The sequence below is a fragment of the Lipophrys pholis genome, assembly GCF_963383615.2.
Source record: "Lipophrys pholis genome assembly, chromosome: 7".
NCBI classification, from domain to species: domain Eukaryota; kingdom Metazoa; phylum Chordata; class Actinopteri; order Blenniiformes; family Blenniidae; genus Lipophrys; species Lipophrys pholis.
The window spans coordinates 30,337,449-30,358,682 of NC_137638.1; the positions used below are offsets into that span (position 1 = coordinate 30,337,449).

At 43.3% G+C, this 21,234-nt stretch overlaps 1 protein-coding gene across 1 annotated transcript in view; it reads right to left on the reverse strand.

Moving 5' to 3' along the window:
* Window positions 1-15,644, reverse strand: part of bicdl1 (BICD family like cargo adaptor 1) — a gene marked incomplete at both ends in the record, with an annotated part of 31,159 nt that extends 15,515 nt beyond the window's left edge. The window contains 2 exon segments of the mRNA XM_080468405.1: window positions 11,042-11,257; window positions 15,258-15,644. Of these exon segments, the coding sequence (XP_080324531.1) occupies window positions 11,042-11,257; window positions 15,258-15,644 (603 nt within the window).
* Window positions 15,645-21,234: the final 5,590 nt, after the last annotated feature.

Here is a 21,234-nt window from a genome sequence, read left to right on the forward strand (position 1 = left end):
TGCGCTCGGTGTTGGTCTGTGATCAGGCAGCAGCAGTTTGGTAGCATCACTGGAGCTTATTGGACAGGTGGGATCAGGCCACACACAGCCTCACAGGATCATTAACATAAAGCTGCGCTCAGGAAGCTACTGGTCGCATCATCATCACTGCCATGGCAACAGAAAAATCCTGAAAAGCATCCACTTCTTCCAGCTCTGTGAGGAGGCTAAACACAGCAGGAGTAAATACAGCAGAAGAAAGACTGTAAGCAGGGGCAAAGTCAGTTCAGATCATCCCTGTTTTTAACAGGTTTGTCTTTTCATTGTCATCTGGATGGTGAATGAATGTCAGGATGCTTTCAGTACCACCTGGAGCCTGCAGGTGGCACTGCACACTGTTGCAGCCTCTTGAGGAGCCCACAGAGATGTGAGAGGTTTCTCACCAGCTGCTATAGGAGATGCTTTAGCCCACTTCTGTCCTCAGCTAATGCTGCATGCAGTTTGTGCTCCGCTGGGAGTCTTTACATGAGATGAGCTGCCGTGACGACGGCTCTCAGCCGTCTCACTCACAATAACTAACAACATACAACAGTGAGACCCGACCGGCTAAACTGTCAACACATCCACCTAGCACATACAAGCACAGAAAGATGATATAGTGTGTAGATAAATAGTTATGACCACCTCTATACTGCTTTGTCCAACTCACTGTTGTCAGTCCATCGCAGGGCAAACACAGAAACACATCCAGGCACACACACTAATTTATATAGTCGCCAAATAGCCTCAAATATGTAAAAAACACACCCACACATACACATGCAGGTAAGCCTAGAGTCAAACCAGGGATATTCTCACAGTGAGGTGGACGTGCTTTACACTGCACCAAGGAATCATAATCAGTACTGTAGAATTTAAAAGTATCAATTTTATTGTAACAGTTTGTTATTAGATTTGGGCGGTATACACATTTTGATCTCGTTAAACCTTCCCCACATGTATACGGTATTACCGTCACTAAATAAAATCACTTTAGGTTAAAAGTGTCCTCTTTCAAACATAAGTCTCTCCTTACCACAATTTAAAGCATCACGGAAATGTTTCACTGTATAACACAATAAATAGTATATTGTTATGTTTTTATATGAAGCGAAAATAATATAACTTTAGTTTCTGAAGAGACACAACAGAACCAAATAATATAACGATAGTTTATACAGAGTGAAGACGGGAAAAATAAATAAATGAATCAGTAGATGGACAATTACAAACATGGCGGACTCCAGAGTGGCATGACGCCTTGTCCATGCTCTAGTTTTATAGTTCATATTCGTAGTTTTATTGATGCGAGTGTCCGTATTAATAATCCAACTTAGTCGTCTGTCCATACGAATGTTGGCGTACTCCCTTTGTTAATGCTTATAGCGTGTTTTTCTCTACGTATGTGTTTGTGCGGTTTCATTACAAAAACAACCAACAGCGGCAACTTGTGGCCTGGCATGTTAACTGCATTTTTTTCAGTGTTTCTGCAATTTGCGAGCAAAGGGCCATCACTTTCAGAACGTTGTCATGTAAACGTGAAACTTTTCTGAAACAAACGAGCAAAAACGATGTGTTTTCACTTGAAACGCTGTCGTGGAAGAAATGGCTTCTAATGGACTTGTGACCAGTCCAGGATACACGCTGCCTTCACACATGACCAGCAGTGGCCAGATGTGGTTTTGTGAGTCGCAGCTCTGCAGGGTTGTTACTCCTGAGTGAGGAAACAGATGTGCGGTCAGTGGACGATGTGACGTCTGACCCACTGGCCGACAGAACTGTGTCAGAAAACCATAGAGTTGACCGCCGACTTGCAGACAGTCACCTAATCTGTGTATAAATTCCTCAGATCCCAGATCAAGCTTTATCAGCAGGACAAACAGGGAGGGGGGATAAAAAATCCGACTGCTGCGACAAAGTAGGGCCGAACCGAGAGATGTGCTACTTTAAAGGCTTTTTACTCGCTTATCATTGGGAGATAAGGCACTGCTGCCACAGTCAGAACTTTTCAGACTCCTCAGCAGTCCTGTTGATTCAGGGGCGATAATATCCTGACTTCAAGTGTCTGCATGTTCTCCCTGTGTAGGTTTGGGTTCGTCTGGTGCATTTGAGCTCATACATGAGAATCAAAGTGTGACTGTCTTTCTGTGTTTGGTCTGTTAAGGACCGTGGGACTGCCTTCACCCATCGTTTCCCATGACTGCATGCTGGATAAAGCAGTTTAGAAAACAGGCGGCCTGTCATAAACAACTCACATCAGATATGTTTTAAGGCTTCCCTTTTTTTAAGTACCTCAAAATGACTGTGTTGTAACACATGTATTGTAAAACTGAGTTTATTTGAAAAGGGAAAAGTCCAGTTAGTCACACCATCAACTAGGACATAAAAAATGAGTTACATTTGTACTTTGCTGAAGGCGATACATTCACTGCTTGTATCTGTGGAGTGCAAAGTGAAGAAAAATGAATAATGAAGGTTTCATTTCCTCGAGTCTTGTAAAAATTCCTCACTTTTCTTCATCGTTCCAAAACCACTGAATCCACTGTCGTTTCACTACTTTGGGTTAGTGAGGTTTTTCCACCAGACTTCTGGGTGTCCTATCTAAATCCCACCGTCATTTGGACCATCAGATCTTGACTGCTCATCATTTTAAACATTCATCCAACTTCTATACTCGTTTTTCCCAATTATTGGGGCTATAGTCATTCCCAGTTTTCATTGGGGGGTAATATCCTCATAGGGCAAATACAGGGAAACAGATAAACCGCACACACCCACATTTACACCAAGGGGTAATTTAGAGACACAAATACACTCAATATGCATGTCTTTGGACTCTGAAAGCACATCTGAGTACCTGGAGAAAACGTGCACCTTGATAAACATGCAAACTTTGCACACAAGAATCTGAAAGCCCAGAATGGAACCAGGCATGACCTCTTGTGGAGCTAAGAGCTCATGACAACATCATGCAACTTCAGCTGAATGTTGACATTTATAAATATTTCTAATTGAAGTTTTGAAAATCTTCACTCACTGAAAGATAAACCATGACCTGGATGCCACAGACATATTTCATAAATAATGTTTTTCATTCAAAACTGGGTAGATTTCTGTTTCTAGGCGTTATAAACCCGGTGACTCTGGGCTGGATGGAGTAGCAAGGTTTAAAATAGACATCTTAACTCTTTAAGATTTTTAATAAGATGTTTTAATGTTAACTATTGTTTTTCATGAGTCTTACATAAGTTTAACTTTCTTGTTTTTGCTCTCCGTGAATGTAGGTACGTTTGAGGCTCTCTGTAACTGGAGGTCCTGCTCCAGGTGACTGGAGGGCAGCCCTCAGTGGCACAACGTCACATCAGACGATCTGCATCCCGGTGCCACACTGCGGAGCGCATTCCCATGGTAACAACACACAGAGTTTTCAATTTGCATGTCACTCTGGTTGTCATAGCAACCAACAGAGAAGTAGTGGGCATCGGCGGAGCCGGGACTTTGCAGTTTCAACGCTTCTGGTGTTTTCCTCCGTCACATTTGCCGAGCGCTACCTTGTCTAGACTTACAGGGCTGCGTAACAAATCCTGCCTGTGGCAGCGTCCCGGAAGCGATCCAGAGAGAGTCGCCGCTCCCTCCAGATGACAGCATGCAGACGTTTTATGGGCTCCGGTGACGGGCAGACGCAGCATGTCAGCTGACTATGTGGCTGGACGCTGGACACTATGTGGCTGGACTGGCGTCCAGCAGTGGCTGGAGGAGTGACACAGGTCTTAAGTCTTTGTAGGCCACACAACTAACACTGATAGGCAATAATAATGTGACCTAGTATTTACAAGGTTTGCCTTTTTCTGCTAAAACAGTCCTGACCCGTTGAGGTATGGACTCCTCTACACATCTGAAAGAGCGCCGTAAAGCATCAAGATGTTATCAGCAGTTCCTTTAAAAGTGAAGTGGAGCCGACCTTGAGTCATACTTCTTTATGGAGCACATCACACTCACTCAATTGGCTCATGATCAGGGGAGTTTAGAGTCCAAGTCCACATCTCTCTGTTGTATTCCCCCACCCATGTGTTCCTGGTCCTTTGGCAGCTCAACCTCTTCCCATAATACATCCCGGTGTCGCTTGTTCCCCAAGTGAGCTACGCATATGGACATCCACGTGATGGATTCATCAGACAAAGATAACTACCTTTATTGTTCTTTCAGCAGAGGCTGGCATGGGCACTCAGACTGGGTTGGAGCTACGTAGCATACTCTACTGCTCTGTGTATAGCGTACTCTACTGCTCTGTGTATAGCGTACTCTGCTGCTCTGTGTATAGCGTACTCTACTGCTCTGTGTATAGCGTACTCTGCTGCTCTGTGTATAGCGTACTCTACTGCTCTGTGTATCCTCACACATTTCTTTACACTGACTTGACTGCCTGTTGAATCGGAGAGCCTGGGCCAGACTTCACTTGTTCCCTCTATTCTTTCTATCCAATTCTGAACCCTGCTATTCTTGTGGGCTGTTGCTGGTCTGCAGTGGCCTGTATTCATCAAACTGGTCTGACTCGGCCATCCTCATTTGGTCTTTGTCAAACTCAATGCCAATTTTTCTGGATTCAAGTCAACGTCAAGAACAAAATGTCTACTTCCTGCCTCATAAATCCCACCTACTAACAAGTGCCATGATCAAATTATCATCACTGTAATTCACTTCACTGGTTATTATTAGGGATGTCCCGATCACACTTTTTGGCCCCCGATACTGATCCGATTTTTTAGAATTGAGTATCGGCCGATACCGATACTTTCCCGATCCGATACTTACATTGCTATTGCAAATATATTCAATAGTCTATTTTTGGAGCAACTAAGATGTCTGAAGCTGAAAGCACTATTGGCAGAAGCTTTGTTTAGCTAGAAATTATTGTAAAACTCACTTATTGAATCAAGATTCTTCTCAGAATGACTTAAGAACTTATTTAAACTTTCTTCAGTCAGAACAACAAAAACCCAATTACACTCTGCAGTCTTGTATCTCTTATTTATGTTAACTTAAACAACTTCACCTGGATTTTGTGGCAAATTAAAACATTTTTAAAATTAAACCAAGTGAATCATTTGACCAACATATAAACTATTAAAAACTACAACATAAACAGTAGTTTCAGTAAAACCAATCAGAAGAACCCAATTCCACTTCAAAGTGTCTTTGGCTGGTTGGGTTGAAAATAAGTCCTAAAAAAGTGCAAATACAATAATAAAAAACTAAATATCTTAAACATAAATGCTCTTCGGCTACAATGTAACTTCTTTGTGTATTAAATTTCAGTTTACCTTAAAGCAGTATGAGAGGTTTGACCAGAATTGTCACAAAACCTTTACATTTCAATATGAATTATAAACACTTAATTCCACTTCAAAGTGGTAAAACCTGTTTGACAAAAGTAGTGTGAACATAGCTCTCTCAAAAACTTATTCAGAATATCCCAGTCTCCCTTCAAACTAGCGTAACCTTCTGGGTTCTTGTTTCACCATATCGCTCCCCTGTGGGTACTTATCCTTTTTTTTTAAGTTGAGAGTTTGCTGCTTCGGTGCAGCTTTTTCTTTGGTTGTTGTTGTAAACTGAGGGTACATCCGCACGACGAAAAAACGATCTTTGTTCGCCCCAAAATCTTCCGTCCACACCTCACTATGAACACGGCTCAACGCGAGGCTTCAGGGCATGTAGTACACATGCCAAGCCTTTAGGGGCGCTGTGACTCACCAAACAATAAAAACGCAGAAGAAGACAGACCACATAGAAATTTAGAAGTAGACTTCTGCACATAAACACATAAACCACTATACATAAATCTAGTTTTATAGGTCTATGGCCCGGCTCCGCCTGCTTCTAGCTTCTGCAGCTCCACCGGAGCTTGTAGTCCGTGGTTGTAGTGGTTATTAGGTGACGTTGCGCGGTGGGGGGGAGGAGGGGGGCAATTACATACATTTTTTTACACGGATCATCGTCTTTGCCGACTTTGCCGTCCACGAGCCGGGGGATATAGAATTTACCCACTCGTGTTCAAAAAAACCCGTCTTCGAGCTCCTAAACACCGCCTCATGTGGATGAGAGGCCAGAAACAGCTGGTTTAGGTTAACCGGTTTCCTGGTGTGGACGGCCCCTGAGCGTACTCCGCCGCATGTTTACTTTTTAGATGTCTTATCAGATTAGTTGTGTTAAACGAAGCTCTGGTGCTCCACCTCTCGGGACTGTGGTGAAGCAAATAGTACAACTGGCCGCTGGACTGGTTTGGTTGTCAACATTAAAATACCTCCAGACTGCTGACATTTTATCCTCTCAATGGCTTTAGGCTGCTAACGGCAGTTTACGGCAGGTCGCAAACGGGGCTCGCTTTGCAGCAGCTGACATGAATTTTTATTTGAATTCAAAATTTTTATTTATTTTTTTAAGATCGGCGGGGTGATCGGCTGGATTTACCGATCCCGATCACTCACAAATCACCAATATCGGCCCTGATCTGATATCTACCGATCTGATTGGGACATCCCTAGTTATAATGTTATGGCTGACTGGTGTATGATATCAGAAATATTGAAATTGCACTTTACACATTGTAATTGCAAAATGGGAACAACTCCTGTTCTACAGCCTAAAAAACCATGTTTGATGAGTCACTCGATGCTGCAGTCGGTGACCACAGCCATAAAGCAGGAGCTCTCAGCCTTCCTCAGCCTTCTCAGAGCATGCGTGGTAATGTAATTACAGAAAGGTCTCCCTCCCACTGCTTTACTCTGATCAGATTAGAGCCGAGGAGATTGTCCATCCTGACGATCGAGCCACTCACAGAGCGGCACACACCTCTACCATCAGTAGGTTTTTCCTACATCAAGTTTTATCATCGAGAATAATCCACTGCCCCCACCAGTGGAAGACCCGGGTTTGAATCCCAGTTGTGGCAGGAAGGGCATCTGATTTACAAACTAGCAGAGTCTCTGGACGTTCAGATGAGGTGCTGTGGTGAATAATATAAAAATGGAGATTCAATAGGTCTTGATTAAACTACTCAGACATGCACATTTCTAAAGGGTGGCGTGGCAGATTTTCAACTTGGGTCCATGGAGGGACAAGATAACTGGAAACAAAGTTTTAAAATCATCTCTGTTCACAAAAAATTAAGTTACCTGCTGTTATCAATTAAGAAGAGTGTGGATTGGAGCTGTTTTGGTTCATTGACCAAATGCATATGGTAAGACTATTAGCTGGGATTATAGCTAATCCCGTCAGTGCCGTATTCCAGACTTACATCACTTCCCATGAAGTGTCCTCCATTCTCAAGGTCAGTGTTTGGTAAACAAATAAAAGAGTCCTGAGCAGATCCATGGAGATATCATTATTGAAGCAAAACTAATTATATGTATAATCATTTTTTAATCGGTGAAATTGAATATTGATAACAGGTTGTTTGTACATTTTGAATTTAGTTGGTAGTTAGCATTATTTGACTTCTATAATTGTGGTTTCCTGCAGTTTTAGCTGAATGAATGCTGAATGAACGCTGAATAAATGTTTTCTCTGCTCCTGCTGTTTGCAGCATGGTCTTTAGTGAATGTACATATTTCCTTTTCACCACTCTGAAAGGACTTGCTTGTTATCAGCGGTTCCTATCTGAGCAGTGTTAGCAGGAGGCTTTTATAGACCTCCTTTCCTCCCATGAAGATGTTCCGTGTAAAGAGTTAACTATGACGAGAGACATGAAGGCCAGATGAAAATAGCTGGCCTCCTGTGGCCTCGCCGCCTCAGGGTTTCCTCAGGGGTTGTGGAGCATTGGCTCCATTCTTTAATGCTGTAAACAGTTAATATTATTCAGTCACAGCTCATAGCCTAGTAATGAGCTCAAACAGAGAGGCAGAGAAAGAGAAGCAAGGAATGAAATAAGAGAGAGATGGTGTGTGGAGCACCGTGGCTGACCTCATTCCTTCTATTACCCAGCAGGTCTCCCTCTGTCTGCCCAACGCACTGAATCATGAGACCTGGATCGATGCCTTCAATTAGCTCTCATGAATTTCACTCAGTCACAAAGACCATAAGATCTGCTGCACTCCTCTAAAATACAAACCACTTCCAGGAAGTGTCTTCATAGATTCCCTGCAGCCGGTTTCACTTCAATTCAATCAACTTTAATTATGTTAAGAGTGCTTTTGCAGCAGAAACTGACCAATGCGACAGAATCTCTGCCTGCGATGTGATGATGGTGTTGGGGCAAGAAGGAGCCGAGCAAATCTGATCCAGATCAGAAGAGACAGAGAATGAAGCACTCCTGCTCTTCCTCCTGCTCTTCCTCCTGCTCCTCCTCCTGCTCCTCCTGCTACTCCTCCTGCTCCTGCTCCTCCTGCTACTCCTCCTGCTCCTGCTCCTCCTGCTCCTCCTCCTGCTCCTGCTACTCCTGCTACTCCTCCTGCTCCTCCTCCTGCTCGACCTCCTCCTGCTCCTCCTGCTCCTCCTCCTGTTACTCCTCCTGCTCCTCCTCCTGTTATTCCTTCTGCTCCTCCTCCTGCTCAACTTCCTCCTGCTCCTCCTCCTGCTCCTCCTCCTCCTGCTCCTGCTCCTCCTGCTACTCCTCCTGCTCCTGCTACTCCTGCTACTCCTCCTGCTCCTCCTCCTGCTCGACCTCCTCCTGCTCCTCCTGCTCCTCCTCCTGTTACTCCTCCTGCTCCTCCTCCTGTTATTCCTTCTGCTCCTCCTCCTGCTCAACTTCCTCCTGCTCCTCCTCCTGCTCCTCCTCCTCCTGCTCCTCCTCCTGCTCCTGCTACTCCTGCTACTCCTCCTGCTCCTCCTCCTGCTCCTGCTACTCCTGCTACTCCTCCTGCTCCTCCTCCTGCTCAACCTCCTCCTGCTCCTCCTGCTCCTGTTCCTGCTCCTCCTCTTGCTCCTCCTCCTCCTGCTCCTCCTCTTGGGGCTCCGTGTGCCTGGCAGTGGATCACGTCCTCTCCCAGGAGGCAGAACATAGAACACCAGCATGTTGGTTGTCCCAGGCGGCGCCGCTGACGAGGTTATCAGAGCAGCTGCATGAACTCGTCAGCCTTTGTATTCACCGCTGTGGGGAATCCCCACCTGCAGCGGCTACGTCACCGTCCCGGTCTTCCAGGTGTTTACATCCCGTCAGGAGAGACGGAGTGACGTGGAGCAGCTCAGCTCATCACTGTGACATAACAGCTGAGGAATAAGACGCCGTTTGCAGGGCCAGTCGTGTATTTTATCTGCTCACGAGTACAAGTACTAACCTATAGCTACTTGCTAATACCGAGTACCGAAATGGGAAGAAGGACGTTATTGAGAATGTCTGGAGACCATTTGTTAACTATGTGGAGGGATGAAGAGGATGACTGAGGACAAAGATATGTGATCAGGAAAATGGACTAATTTAAGCCTTTATTTGAACGATGCCTCTTTTGTTATTTTTGTCTAAATGGTGTAAATATTCCTGTATTGTTCACATTGTTCAACTGTTCATACTTAGAAATGTAAAAAATAAATAAAAACATTAAAAAACTATAATTGCTCAAATAAAATACTAATTCTTTAGAAACGAGTCAAAACCTCATCAGACAAAGTGATTAATGAGATATTTGTTGTGAATTTTGGCATTTTGACCCAAGTGTATAATTCTTTTGTTTTCCTTATTCAGTTTTATTTTCAACATTTTGCCAGAATTTTTACATTTTCTCTTGATAGAATAATTTAATAGAAATATTATAGTAGAAAAGAAATTGATATCAACAACTGAGCTGTAATTTCAAGAGTAAAGTCTTAACATTATTCTCAGAAATTATATTTTCTCTACATTTTCTCCTTATTCTTCAAATTGTAGTTGTGAATTGTTAATGACATGTTTCACACGATAATATTACAGAACTATTCAAAATTTTTACTTGATATTAGTTTAATCATAGTTCAAGTTCAAGTTCAACTTTCATTCTTTCAATTTGGGATTTAATGTAATGATCTGATAACATGTTTGGAGGAGAAAATAAGGCCAAAATATCAATCACAAACACTGAAAATACAGTTGAAATGTTACTTTGAAAATGGTTTTCTGACATTATTTTAAATATGAGGACTTTTTCCAACTATTGTTTGAGCTTTATTGTTTTATATTCACTCAACATTTCGAGTTCAGTTTTAACATGAATTGACCCAACTACATTTTGACTGCAATAACAAGAAGTGAAGTCTGACATGAAGATGTTGATTTTAGTAGCAATGTGCAGAAGTGAGCGCTGAGCCTGGCTGCACTGGTTGGGGTTGGACAGATTGAGGTGTTGTACTGACTGAGCTCCTTATGACGGATTAATCAGCTGCAGCCACAAACGTTAGCACTCTCCGTTCCTCCAGCCTCCACCTGCTGCTGGTCCCGTCCCGCATATCCAGGAAAGATAAATCCTAAAGTAAGAATGAATCTCTGTCAAGCTTCTTCCTAACTGCACTGGGAGTACCTGTCAATATGCAGAGTGCTATTGCATAAGTGTGCAGTCCAATCCTTCTGAATAACTGAACACAAGAACTGGAAGCTGCATATTTATATTGATGAGTTAGCATAATTCAGGTGGAGTAAGGGGGATAGACGAGCCGAATGAAGACAGATCTGCCCCAATGCTTGATGACCGCCCACTTGGCTGAACACCTTGTGTCAGAGCAGCCAGGCGAACTGGGGCTGGAGCGAGTGGCCCCGAGGCCAGGCGGAAGAGAGGCACTCCGGACTGTGTGCACCCGCCGACTCGTCCGTAAGACGTGTTCCTCAGGAGGTTGGAAGGGCGTTGGAAGCAGCATTAAGACCACGTGACATGGTGACTCAAAGCCCCGACTAATTCAATCCTCCCTGTACTGGCCCAGCCAGCCTGAAGCAGTATCTCTCTCACACACACACGCACGCACGCACGCACGCACGCACGCACGCACGCACGCACGCACGCACGCACGCACGCACGCACGCACACACACACACACACACCCAGACTGACGTGATGTTCCTCACCCTACTGAGTTGCTCCAGCAGTCTGTGGTTCTGTTCGGAGAGCTCGCTGATGGCCTTGGTCTTGTCCCTGTCGGCCTCTCTGAGCTGGACTTGGTGGCGCTCCAGCTCGCCCTGCAGCTGCTGGACGTCCGTCTCCAGCTCAGCCACGCGGCCCTCCCACTCCCCATCTCGACTCTCCATACGCCGGCGCAACTCGTGCTTTTCTTGCTCCAAGTGCTGCACGGGGAACCATCAAAAGGGAGAGAGTCGTGAAAATGGTCATTTTTTTGGACAGAACAGTTACATTGATTAAAGTAGTGTCTATGCATCCGTGTTCTAGACCACTTTGTCCAACCTGGGGTCACTGGGGCTTGAGCTTTTCCAAACACAGAGAGACGATCACACACACATTCTCAAAGGCATACACAGAAAGGAACAGAAAACTGTATTGGAACAGAGGATATTCCAGCTGTGAGAGCTGAATGCTAACCACTTGGCTGCCATGCATTCACACAAAAATAGTCATCCATCCATCTTCTCTACCGCGAAATCCTGGAGACAATTAACCATAGGCGGGGGCAGGATACACCCTGAACAGGTCGCCAGTTCACCACAGGGTAACACACACACACACACACACACACACACACACACACACACACACACACACACACACACACACACACACACACACACACACACACACACACACACACACACACACACACAGAAAGGCCCCTGCCAGAATTCAAACCTAGACCTTCTCGCTGTGAGGCCAGAGTGCGAACCACTACCCCACTGTGCGGCCCCCCCAAATGTTTTTATTTGTTTCTTTATTTATTTATTTGTTGTGTTTTGGTTCTTTTAGCCAAGGACTGCAAACATTTCATTCTGAACTGTTATGTAATGCTTTAAATCTGCTAAATTAGGAGGCACATTGTTTAGTTTTTTTTTTTCTTTTTTCTCTGTTTTGTTTGTTTGATCAACACTTAATTTTTTTGGTTATATTTTATTTATGTAATACATTGGGATTGCAGACATTTCTGCTAAATTATTGGAAGTAAAGTAAATATTGCCCATGGAGGGACGTTGCTATCATCTGGTTCAGACCTTCCGGCCTCTGGCTTCAAACGTTTCTCTCAAAAAGGTCACAGACGGGAACCATGTCGCTGCCCGGCATCTGCCTCACAAAACTCCTGCTCAGATCGTACTTTCTTGGCTTTTTCATCTTTGCGAATATCTAATTTTGTTTCTAGTTTTTGTTGCCATACGCTGATGAATACACAATAAGATATCGTGTATCTAATTTTGCTGTCCGATTCATGACCCCCATGTATTTAGTACTACTCCTCGTGTCGCCCTGCAGCGACGCACAAAACTCCAAATTAAACAGAAGTAACAAACTACGAAGAAGGGAGGAGTGATGAATGTGGTTGGATACTGTAAGTGGGGTAAAAGCATCCTTGGGAAGGATGTTTTATTTCTATTCTGTTTCATTTCCCTCAAAAAGGCGATCAACACAAACATGTTGCTGCTTTGAATTTCCACTATTCTCCCAGTCACACATCTCACTCATTTACACAACAATGTCTTCCAGTGACAGAAAATCTTTGCGGGATTTTGGGAGTTTGTTTACACGATAATGTTGCTCGGAGACACTGAAAAGGCAGCTTTTTAAAAACAGCTCCCAAGGTGGAACTTTTAGAAAGCACAGTTCGTCGCCGTGTAAACGGCAGAAATGCTGCTCCTCCACATCTGCATCACGGCCGTGGTAAATAAATGTTCTGCACATGCTCAGTAGAGACAATCAGAACAATGTTTCCTCCAGCCTGTCATGACTCCCCATGCTCTTCATATTCTCCTGGACTTGGTAGTTTTATTTTGACAGTCACCGTAACAACAATCCAACGTGGTCGTCTGTCCACTAGAATGTCCGTGTTCTCCCATTGGTAATGTTTATAGCGTCTTGTTCTGTGCTTACATGGATGTGTGGTGGTTTATGACAAAAACAAACAGCACCCACTAGTGCCTCTAAATGCTAAATACATTGTTTTCAGGTTTTCTACAATTACTGTGTAAACAGACATAGTTTTCAAAATGTTATCCTGTAAACGAAGCCTCAATAATCTTCTTTTCTCAGAGCCAAGTTTTGCTTTGTTGTTTGCTTAATGTTGAATATGTTGGTGGGGTCATCTTTTCCATTTTGCTGGCACATACATTTGTAGGGAAAACTTGCAGTAATGCACATAATTGATGCTATTTAGCAGTACGCCACAAATAAAATGTGCTAAAATAATATACGTGAAGTAAAAATGTCCTTTTTAGCAGCTGATTAATGTTCATTTGTCATCTTAACTTAATGTTATAGTTTCTTTTTCTTGAGCAAATAGTGAATGGTGTTTTTACCTGACTGACAGGTTTGGACTGCTTCCGCAGTCTTCCTCAGAGCATCATCTGATGTTTGATGATGTGTCGGTCTTAAACAGGCCCGACCGGATAAAAATATCCTTCTCTACTTTGTCGGTAAAAAGAAAACTATAACATAATGATCTTTTCAGTGATGTTTTGTTTTTGTTTAAATGTTTTTGCTTTTGGTCTGTATCTTTTCTCCTGATTTCACTTCCCAGTCCATTTATTGTTTTCTAATAACTCAATGCTTACACACTCATCTTTATCTTTTGTATTGTCTCACTTGGTGAAGGGAAAGCTTGCACATATGAACTGATGCTAACTAGCATTAATGCTACAGTCAATAAGCCATTTTGATTTAAAACAGTAAAAAGTACAGATATTTCAGCTTAAATCCTGAATATTTAGTAAAAGGAGTCCTCCGAACAATTCATGGTAATTATGCTTCATTTCTTTGAAAAGGACCTTGGATGGGAGCATGTTTCCTCTCTGAATGAACTTGATCATTAATGTTCACTGTTACACACATCACATCTTCTTTTTTTCATGGTTAAAGTCTCCATTTTCTTAGTTCATCTTATATTTGGGTCTTTTAGGAGCTTAATAGATCCAGGAATTGGAGTCACAGTACTGACATTGAAATTAATGCCAACTCAAACGGAAACTGCAGCAACAAATGTATACTGAAAACGTAAGTAAGGAAAAATACAGATATTGCTTGCTCATGTGGAATTGATGGATTTCCTCTGTAGAACTACCTTGAAATTACTGTGTTGTATTTGCTGCTATACAAATAAATTGAATTGAAAAATTGTAGTAAATAATTTAAAGAAGAGTGGAAAGTTGTCAAAAATAATCAAGTACTCCAAAGCAAAAACCTATGCTCTATAATTGCAAAATAAATTCATGGAAATTTGATGTAATCTGTAAAATCTATTTTAAGTTATTATTAGTTAGTACTAAAACTTTTATAACTGTAATACTAAATAACAAAAAGCTTCTGTCCAGAGTATGGGTAAAAAATACATTTTTTAGAACCAAAACTGCAGTTTTGTTACAAAATTGCTAGAAAGTTCAAACTTGATGAAATGAAAACACCAGTTGAATCTGCTGCAGAGTTATAATAGTGACTCAGAAGATTTCATGGCTCTCTAGCTCACACAGTGACAGTTTAAATTGCAGCTTGCTTCTTTCAATTCTCCAAATGCTAGTGACAAGTGGACAGATGCACTGCACCACCAGCGGCTGCCAGCTCGGATGGGGGTTGTTATGGTTAAGTCCAATCCTGAAGCAGCTGGCATCTGTGTGGCCAGTGTTTTCATCTCTGGATAAATGCAGGCAGAAAAATGAGGGATCGGAGATGATCAAAACAAGACCCCCCAAAAAAACAAGTGCTGTGAGCAGTGAAGAGTAGAGGGAGCTTATTTCCCTCTCTGAGGATGAACAGATGTACAGTAGGTACAGTAGGCCCTGGTCCACCACAGGATTAGTCTTTGTATCTGTTCTTGGGCCACGTGTTTACTTGTGGGCATTTTGGGGGAACAATAACAACAACAATCACTGTGCTGGAAGTAACTCAGTGTTGCATCTACTTTAGATTGTAATGGCCAGACAGTTTTAAATTAGTTTGTGTAACTAAAGCACATAGATGCAGTCATTCAGCCAGCGGGTTTGTTTGGTCCCCTTTAGGTTTTTCGTTTGTTTGTTTGTTTGTTTGTTTGTTTGTTTGTTTGTTTAACATTGCAAAGGCCTAAAGCGGACTATCTTGAGGACACACCAACGATATGATTGCACTGGTGTAAAAATGTGTTTTCTATTTGTAATTTACCTCTAATTTCTCGTTGAGATCTTTGTGCATTTTCTCATATTGCTTGGTCAAGTCTTGGTTTCTCTCCAGCAACGCTTTGCCGAGTTTAGCAGCTAAAACCAAGTCTTTTTCCTTTTGGCGGAAGAGCGACAGTAAGTCTGCGTTGTGCCCCACCGCAGGCGCCTCGAGGTCGGACAGCTCCTCGCCGGCGCCCCGCTCCCCGGTGAGCATGGCCAGTTCCTCCTCCAAGGCCATGCCGAGGCCTCCGGAGCCGGCATGCCGCAGCGGGTGACCCTGGCGGCCGCCGCCGGGCTCCTGGGCGGCGGCGCCACTCCGGGGCTCCATGCAGTCGCTGTCCAGCTCCAGTGGTGCTGAAACCGTCTGCAGGTCGAGGCAGAAGGCGGACATCGCCGGCCGGCGGAGGAGAAGCCGACAGATGAGAGCGGAGCTCACTCCCTCACTCCGGGTGAACCCACCCTGCCCCGGCTGGACAGGGCACACCGGGCCGGCTTGACATTTCATCCATTACCGCCGCAGCTCCGCGCGAGATCCGGATCGTAAAGTGCTGCTGCCTTCACAGTTTCCTCACGTCTCTCGTTAAAGCTCCCAGTCTGACTCAGCCCCGGCAGCAGAGCCTCGTCTGCGGCTCACTGGCGGCTTCTTCAGCCGAGATCGCGCCGATGTCTTATCCAGGGATGAACCGCCTCGATGGGCTCCTCGTTCGGCCAGGCTCCGTTCCGTCCCGGGGTCCCGGATCCCCCATAACGATCAGCCTGTTACACCGGGGCCACTTAGCAGCCAAACATGATGAGCGCGGCCCCGACGCCTCCTCATCCTCTTTTTGCCTTCTTGAGTGCGCGTTCCCGCCACGGTAGTGACGCGTCCTCGGGCCCGCTCCACGCTAGCCGCCGATTGGCTGAAAATGATAGCGCCATATTTTGGTGCTGCTCGCGCTCATCTGTGACATCCAGCGAATGAGCACGTGAAGAGGTAAAATGAGAAGGCGGCGGTTTCTCGTGTTAATCAGCAAGCAGAGAGAAATAGCCCTAAAACACACCTACAAAGATCATCTGGGTTTTACATCAAACACACCAAAATATAAACAACGTCTATGAGGTTTTACATCAAACACACCAAAATATAAACAAGGTCTATGAGGTTTTACATCAGACACACTAAAATATAAACAAGGTCTATGAGGTTTTACATCAGACACACTAAAATATAAACAACGTCTATGAGGTTTTACATCAGACACACTAAAATATAAACAACGTCTATGAGGTTTTACATCAGACACACTAAAATATAAACAAGGTCTATGAGGTTTTACATCAGACACACTAAAATATAAACAACGTCTATGAGGTTTTACATCAGACACACTAAAATATAAACAAGGTCTATGAGGTTTTACATAGGCATACAAGCAGCAATGACTACAATCTAAACTTTTTTTTTAAGAATGCCTTCTGGTGCAAAATATGGTCAAATGTTCTACAACAAAAAACAACATTCCCCTATAGCTGTTGCAAAATACATGTTTTTACAAACAGTGGGAAATGGCTCGGTCTTCCAACGTGAGGAGAAGACATCCGATATTTCTGTACGGCCTGTGCCGCTGTACCACACACATTTAATGTGCAAGGATGTTCTATACGGAGCACTAATAAAAGGACACCTGATGTTGTTCCTCCTCAGCACAAGGAAGTGCTGCAAGGATTTTTCAGCAATTCAGAAAAGTTGATGGTGCAGGTCAGGCCCTCATTATCCTGGACGTCCAGGAACTGGAGGTCTGCTCTTCTCTCCCTGCTGATGAGAAGTGGTGCAATGTCTGTTTTCTTCTTCCTGTCGGTTATTACGAGCTCCTTTGTGTTTGAGGTGTTGAGCAACAGGTCATTCTCTGAGCACTATCCTGTCAGCTGTTCCACCTCGTCCCCTCCAGCGATGAGCCCCTATCTATGGTGTCGGCTGCACACTTTACAAAGGTGTTGCTGCGGAGGGCGGGGGAGTGCAGAGGGGGGTGCAGAGGGTGTAACACCAGGGGCTCTGCACACAGCCCTGTGGGGAGCCGGTACTGAAGTTCAGGGCCTTGGATGTGTGATGGATCATTCTGACCAAACAGGACGCAATCGATCCACTCCAGATAGAATGTGACAGCTTCAGGTTGCCCAGTTGGTGTACCGGTTTGTGAAGAAAGATGGTGTTGAATGTAGAATTGTAGTCCAATATCAAAATTCATTTGTAGCTCCGCCCTGCTTTAGGTGAGACATGGATCACTGTGCCGGCCAAATAGGCCTTGATCCTTGATGTGTTTGTCCACTTTGACAGTGTCTCTGCAGTTATACGTTGTGTTGACACTGAAAAAATCCAAGTTGTTTGTGTCAAAGCAGTCCAGCGGCTGCTGGTACAGAATGTATGAGTGATTCCTTAGTTTATTCAATGTCAAGCTGCTTCGTGGTGTCCTGTCCACACCAGCTTATCAGGCAGTAAACCAAAACACAAAGATGGTCTTATGACAAAATATGCTTTCACAATAACAATCCATCTTCAATGTCTGTCCATACGAATGTCCGCGGAATCACCTTTTTTAAAGTTCATAGCATATTGTTCTCTGTGCGTACATGTGTGGTTTCATTAGAAAAACAAACAACACTCACTAGTCGCTCTACATGCTAACTACATCCTTTTCAGTGTTTCTGCCGTTGTCATTTAATCAGTGTCATTTTCAAAACATTGCTGTGTAAACGCAACACTTTTCTGAAACAAAAACATAAAAACGACACATTTTCATTTCAAGATGTTGCCGTGTAAACAAGGCGAGGCTTTAGTCATCAATATGTGGTCATACAATTCTTAAGCTTAGGTTTTTTTACTGCTAATTTTTTGCGACTGTTCCCTTTCAATCGTAAATGTTTTTCAACTGCCTCAACATAATTACGGCAGCTGTAGAGCAAAAATAAAAAACAGTTTTGAACTGGTCAGCAATGAGTCTACCTAAATACAGATTTTAAAAAAAAACTTTGGAGAGAGATCAACTCTGCCACCAGGTCTCCTACACATTTAAAAGAGCTGGAAAACTGTGTCAGAAACCAGCAGCAGACATGAGCAAGAAGCTTTATATAAGAAAGATGATCATTAATAACCTATCAGTACGGATAATGACAACATTTTGTTTTGCCTTAGCGCAAAGAAGTGACTCTCCAAAGTTATGTTGACTCTGGGAAACAATTTGTGCATTCTTCAGGATGCATGTTTTCCTATACTCATCCCAATGCAACGTTTCTAGCAATGAGGCGTCATGACACGGGAACCAGGGACTCAACAGAGTGTTTGGTAAAAGAAAACTATTGTCCATTTTGCAAAACAAATCAAATGTAGTGTGAGGTTCAAAATACAGGCAAGCAGATATGAAAGTACATGAGGCAAGGTGAGAGCAAAAACAAACGAAGGTCCAAAACATGAAAACAAAACCTGTTTTGGAAATGCTGGTACACTTGGAACAAGTCGACCTGAGACCGATTAACTCACGAGACAAGGCTATGTACACGATGCAGGTGAAGCCATTAAGGTGGGGCATAGGAGGACACAAGGACAGGAAGTCTAGACACCTGAAACAAAACAGGGGGTGGGGGGGCCCGTTTACACGACAACGTTTAAAGTGAAAATGTATTGTTTCAGAGAATTTTTGTGTTCACACAGCAACATTTTAAAAACAATGTCCGTCTGCATGGGGGTGGCAGAAAGACTGAAATCGATGTCGTTTCCATGTAGTTCTGTTGATTGTTTTTTCTAGTGAAACTACTCACACACACACACACACACACACACACACACACACACACAACACATACCTTAACTCATTTCATTTCTGCTCATTATCGATGCCGCTGGATAAAAAGCAGTATGTCACGCTGCTTTGCTGAGATCGAGTTCCTGTCCTGCATCACTCAATTTATTGTATTTTTGTGTGATAATGGTGATTCAAGTTGTGGTCCTGTTGTGAAAAATAAACCTGCCCCATGGAAAAAAATTAAAAAAGAAAAGCTAAAGAACCTGAACCATGTTTTTCATTGAGCCCCTTGACCAGGCCAGTAAGGGACAGTCAAGAGGTCACATGTAACTCATGGGCCGTCTGTTCGAGATGGGGATCATTTGTCTTAAATATATATAATATATCAAATTAGTTTATGAGCCATTGATTATCTAATGCCTGTTTTTAAAAACTGGGGATCCCAATATTTATTATCAGTTACCAGGGGATAAACGCTTTAAAGAATAACTTTAGAGACAAGGAACCTTGAAAGAATAGGTTAATTTATGATGAGGACATACATTTGGGATTAGGATCACAATCTGGATTAAGTTTAGAGTAAATCCAGGTTCATGTTTAAGTATCTTCTGTGTCTTCACAGATATTTCTACCGTATGTTTGTGTCTGTGTATGAGTGAGTGGGTGGGTATACGGGTGGGCTGGAGATGAGGTTAGGATCTCGGGGGCGGGGCATTGTTGAATGATTACAAACAAAGCCTCTTGAGCTGATAAACTGAAGGCACAAAAGAAGTGGGTCACAGCATGCTGGTCCACGGTGAGCTCGCCGGAGGGGCAGAGGGGGGCCACACAGTGGATAATGGATGATTTCCTCAGTGTGCTTCAAAATCTCCTCGCTTTGATGCATTGCTAAGCCGAATTCATTTAGCAGCAGCTCACATTATCCTGATTAGTGTAATGCCACTGGTTGATGGTAAATAGTGCGAGAAATAACAACAGCCTTTGTGCTTTAAAGAAAGTTACACACTTCATTAGTCAACAATGTGTTTTGTCTACACAGCGTTAAAGTATCTTTTCTATCACAAGGTTTTCAATATTAAAAGATATGGTGCACAGAAAAGAAAGAAAACTCAGGTTGATTATGAAAAGAGTTGGGAGATCTGTAGTTGACACTAGAGAAGCATCAGGCTACCTACGCGGATCACATACAGTACTGCCTGTTATTGTCAAGGCCCACCTTGAATGTCTGCAAGAGTTTAAGCTCCAGTATTTTGTTGGATCAGAACACTCAGGCCAGCTCTCCATGGCTTTGTCAACATTTCACTGATTTTCTATCCTTATGTAGATTTATTTTTGATAGATACTGACCACTGCAGACCGGAAACAAACACCCAACAAAAGCTACATTTTGGAAAAGGTTCTGACCCAGTTGTCAAGCTATTACTATTGTTGAACTCACTTAAATCTTCACACTCATTCATGCTATACTTTTGACAGAACATCACTTTCTTTCTGATAAGTGAAACTGTCAATTCTCAAAGGAAAAATTGGAATAATATTTGTCTTGTATGTAAAGACCACTCATGCCGTGACTTTTACAGATTCTCAATGACTTTAGTCTCATCAGCAGATGGAGTGGACTTTTCTGCTTTTACAGGAACATTGTGTCCAATTCAGTTTATTATTTAGGTGAGTCTCAGGATGCACTGATACTGATACCAGTATTGGGCATTGGGTCCAATACTGCACGGAGTACTTGTTACCATAGCTCCACCATACAACCCGGTGAGTTACTACGTAATGTCATTAGTCAGCAACATTCTTTTAATATAAATCAAAAAGACAAAAGTGAAGCAGACTGCAAATCATTTTCTGCCAAAATATCAAGAGCAGGAGAAAGATAGTTTATAAGGCACCAGCAAATTAATCAGCAGACATTTGGACCAGTAGAGTTAGCCTGATGTCATCAGCAGTAAAACTGCTCAGTAGATCCAGTAGAGCTACCCCACGCTACATGCTAAAGAGCTACACACCAGCCATGCTACATGCTAAAGAGCTACACACCAGCCATGCTAAATGCTAAAGAGCTACACCAGCCATGCTACATGCTAAAGACCTACACACCAGCCATGCTAAATGCTAAAGAGCTACACAGCAGCCATGCTACAGGCTAAAGAGCTACACCAGCTATGCTACGTTCTAAAAAGCTACACAGCAGCCATGCTA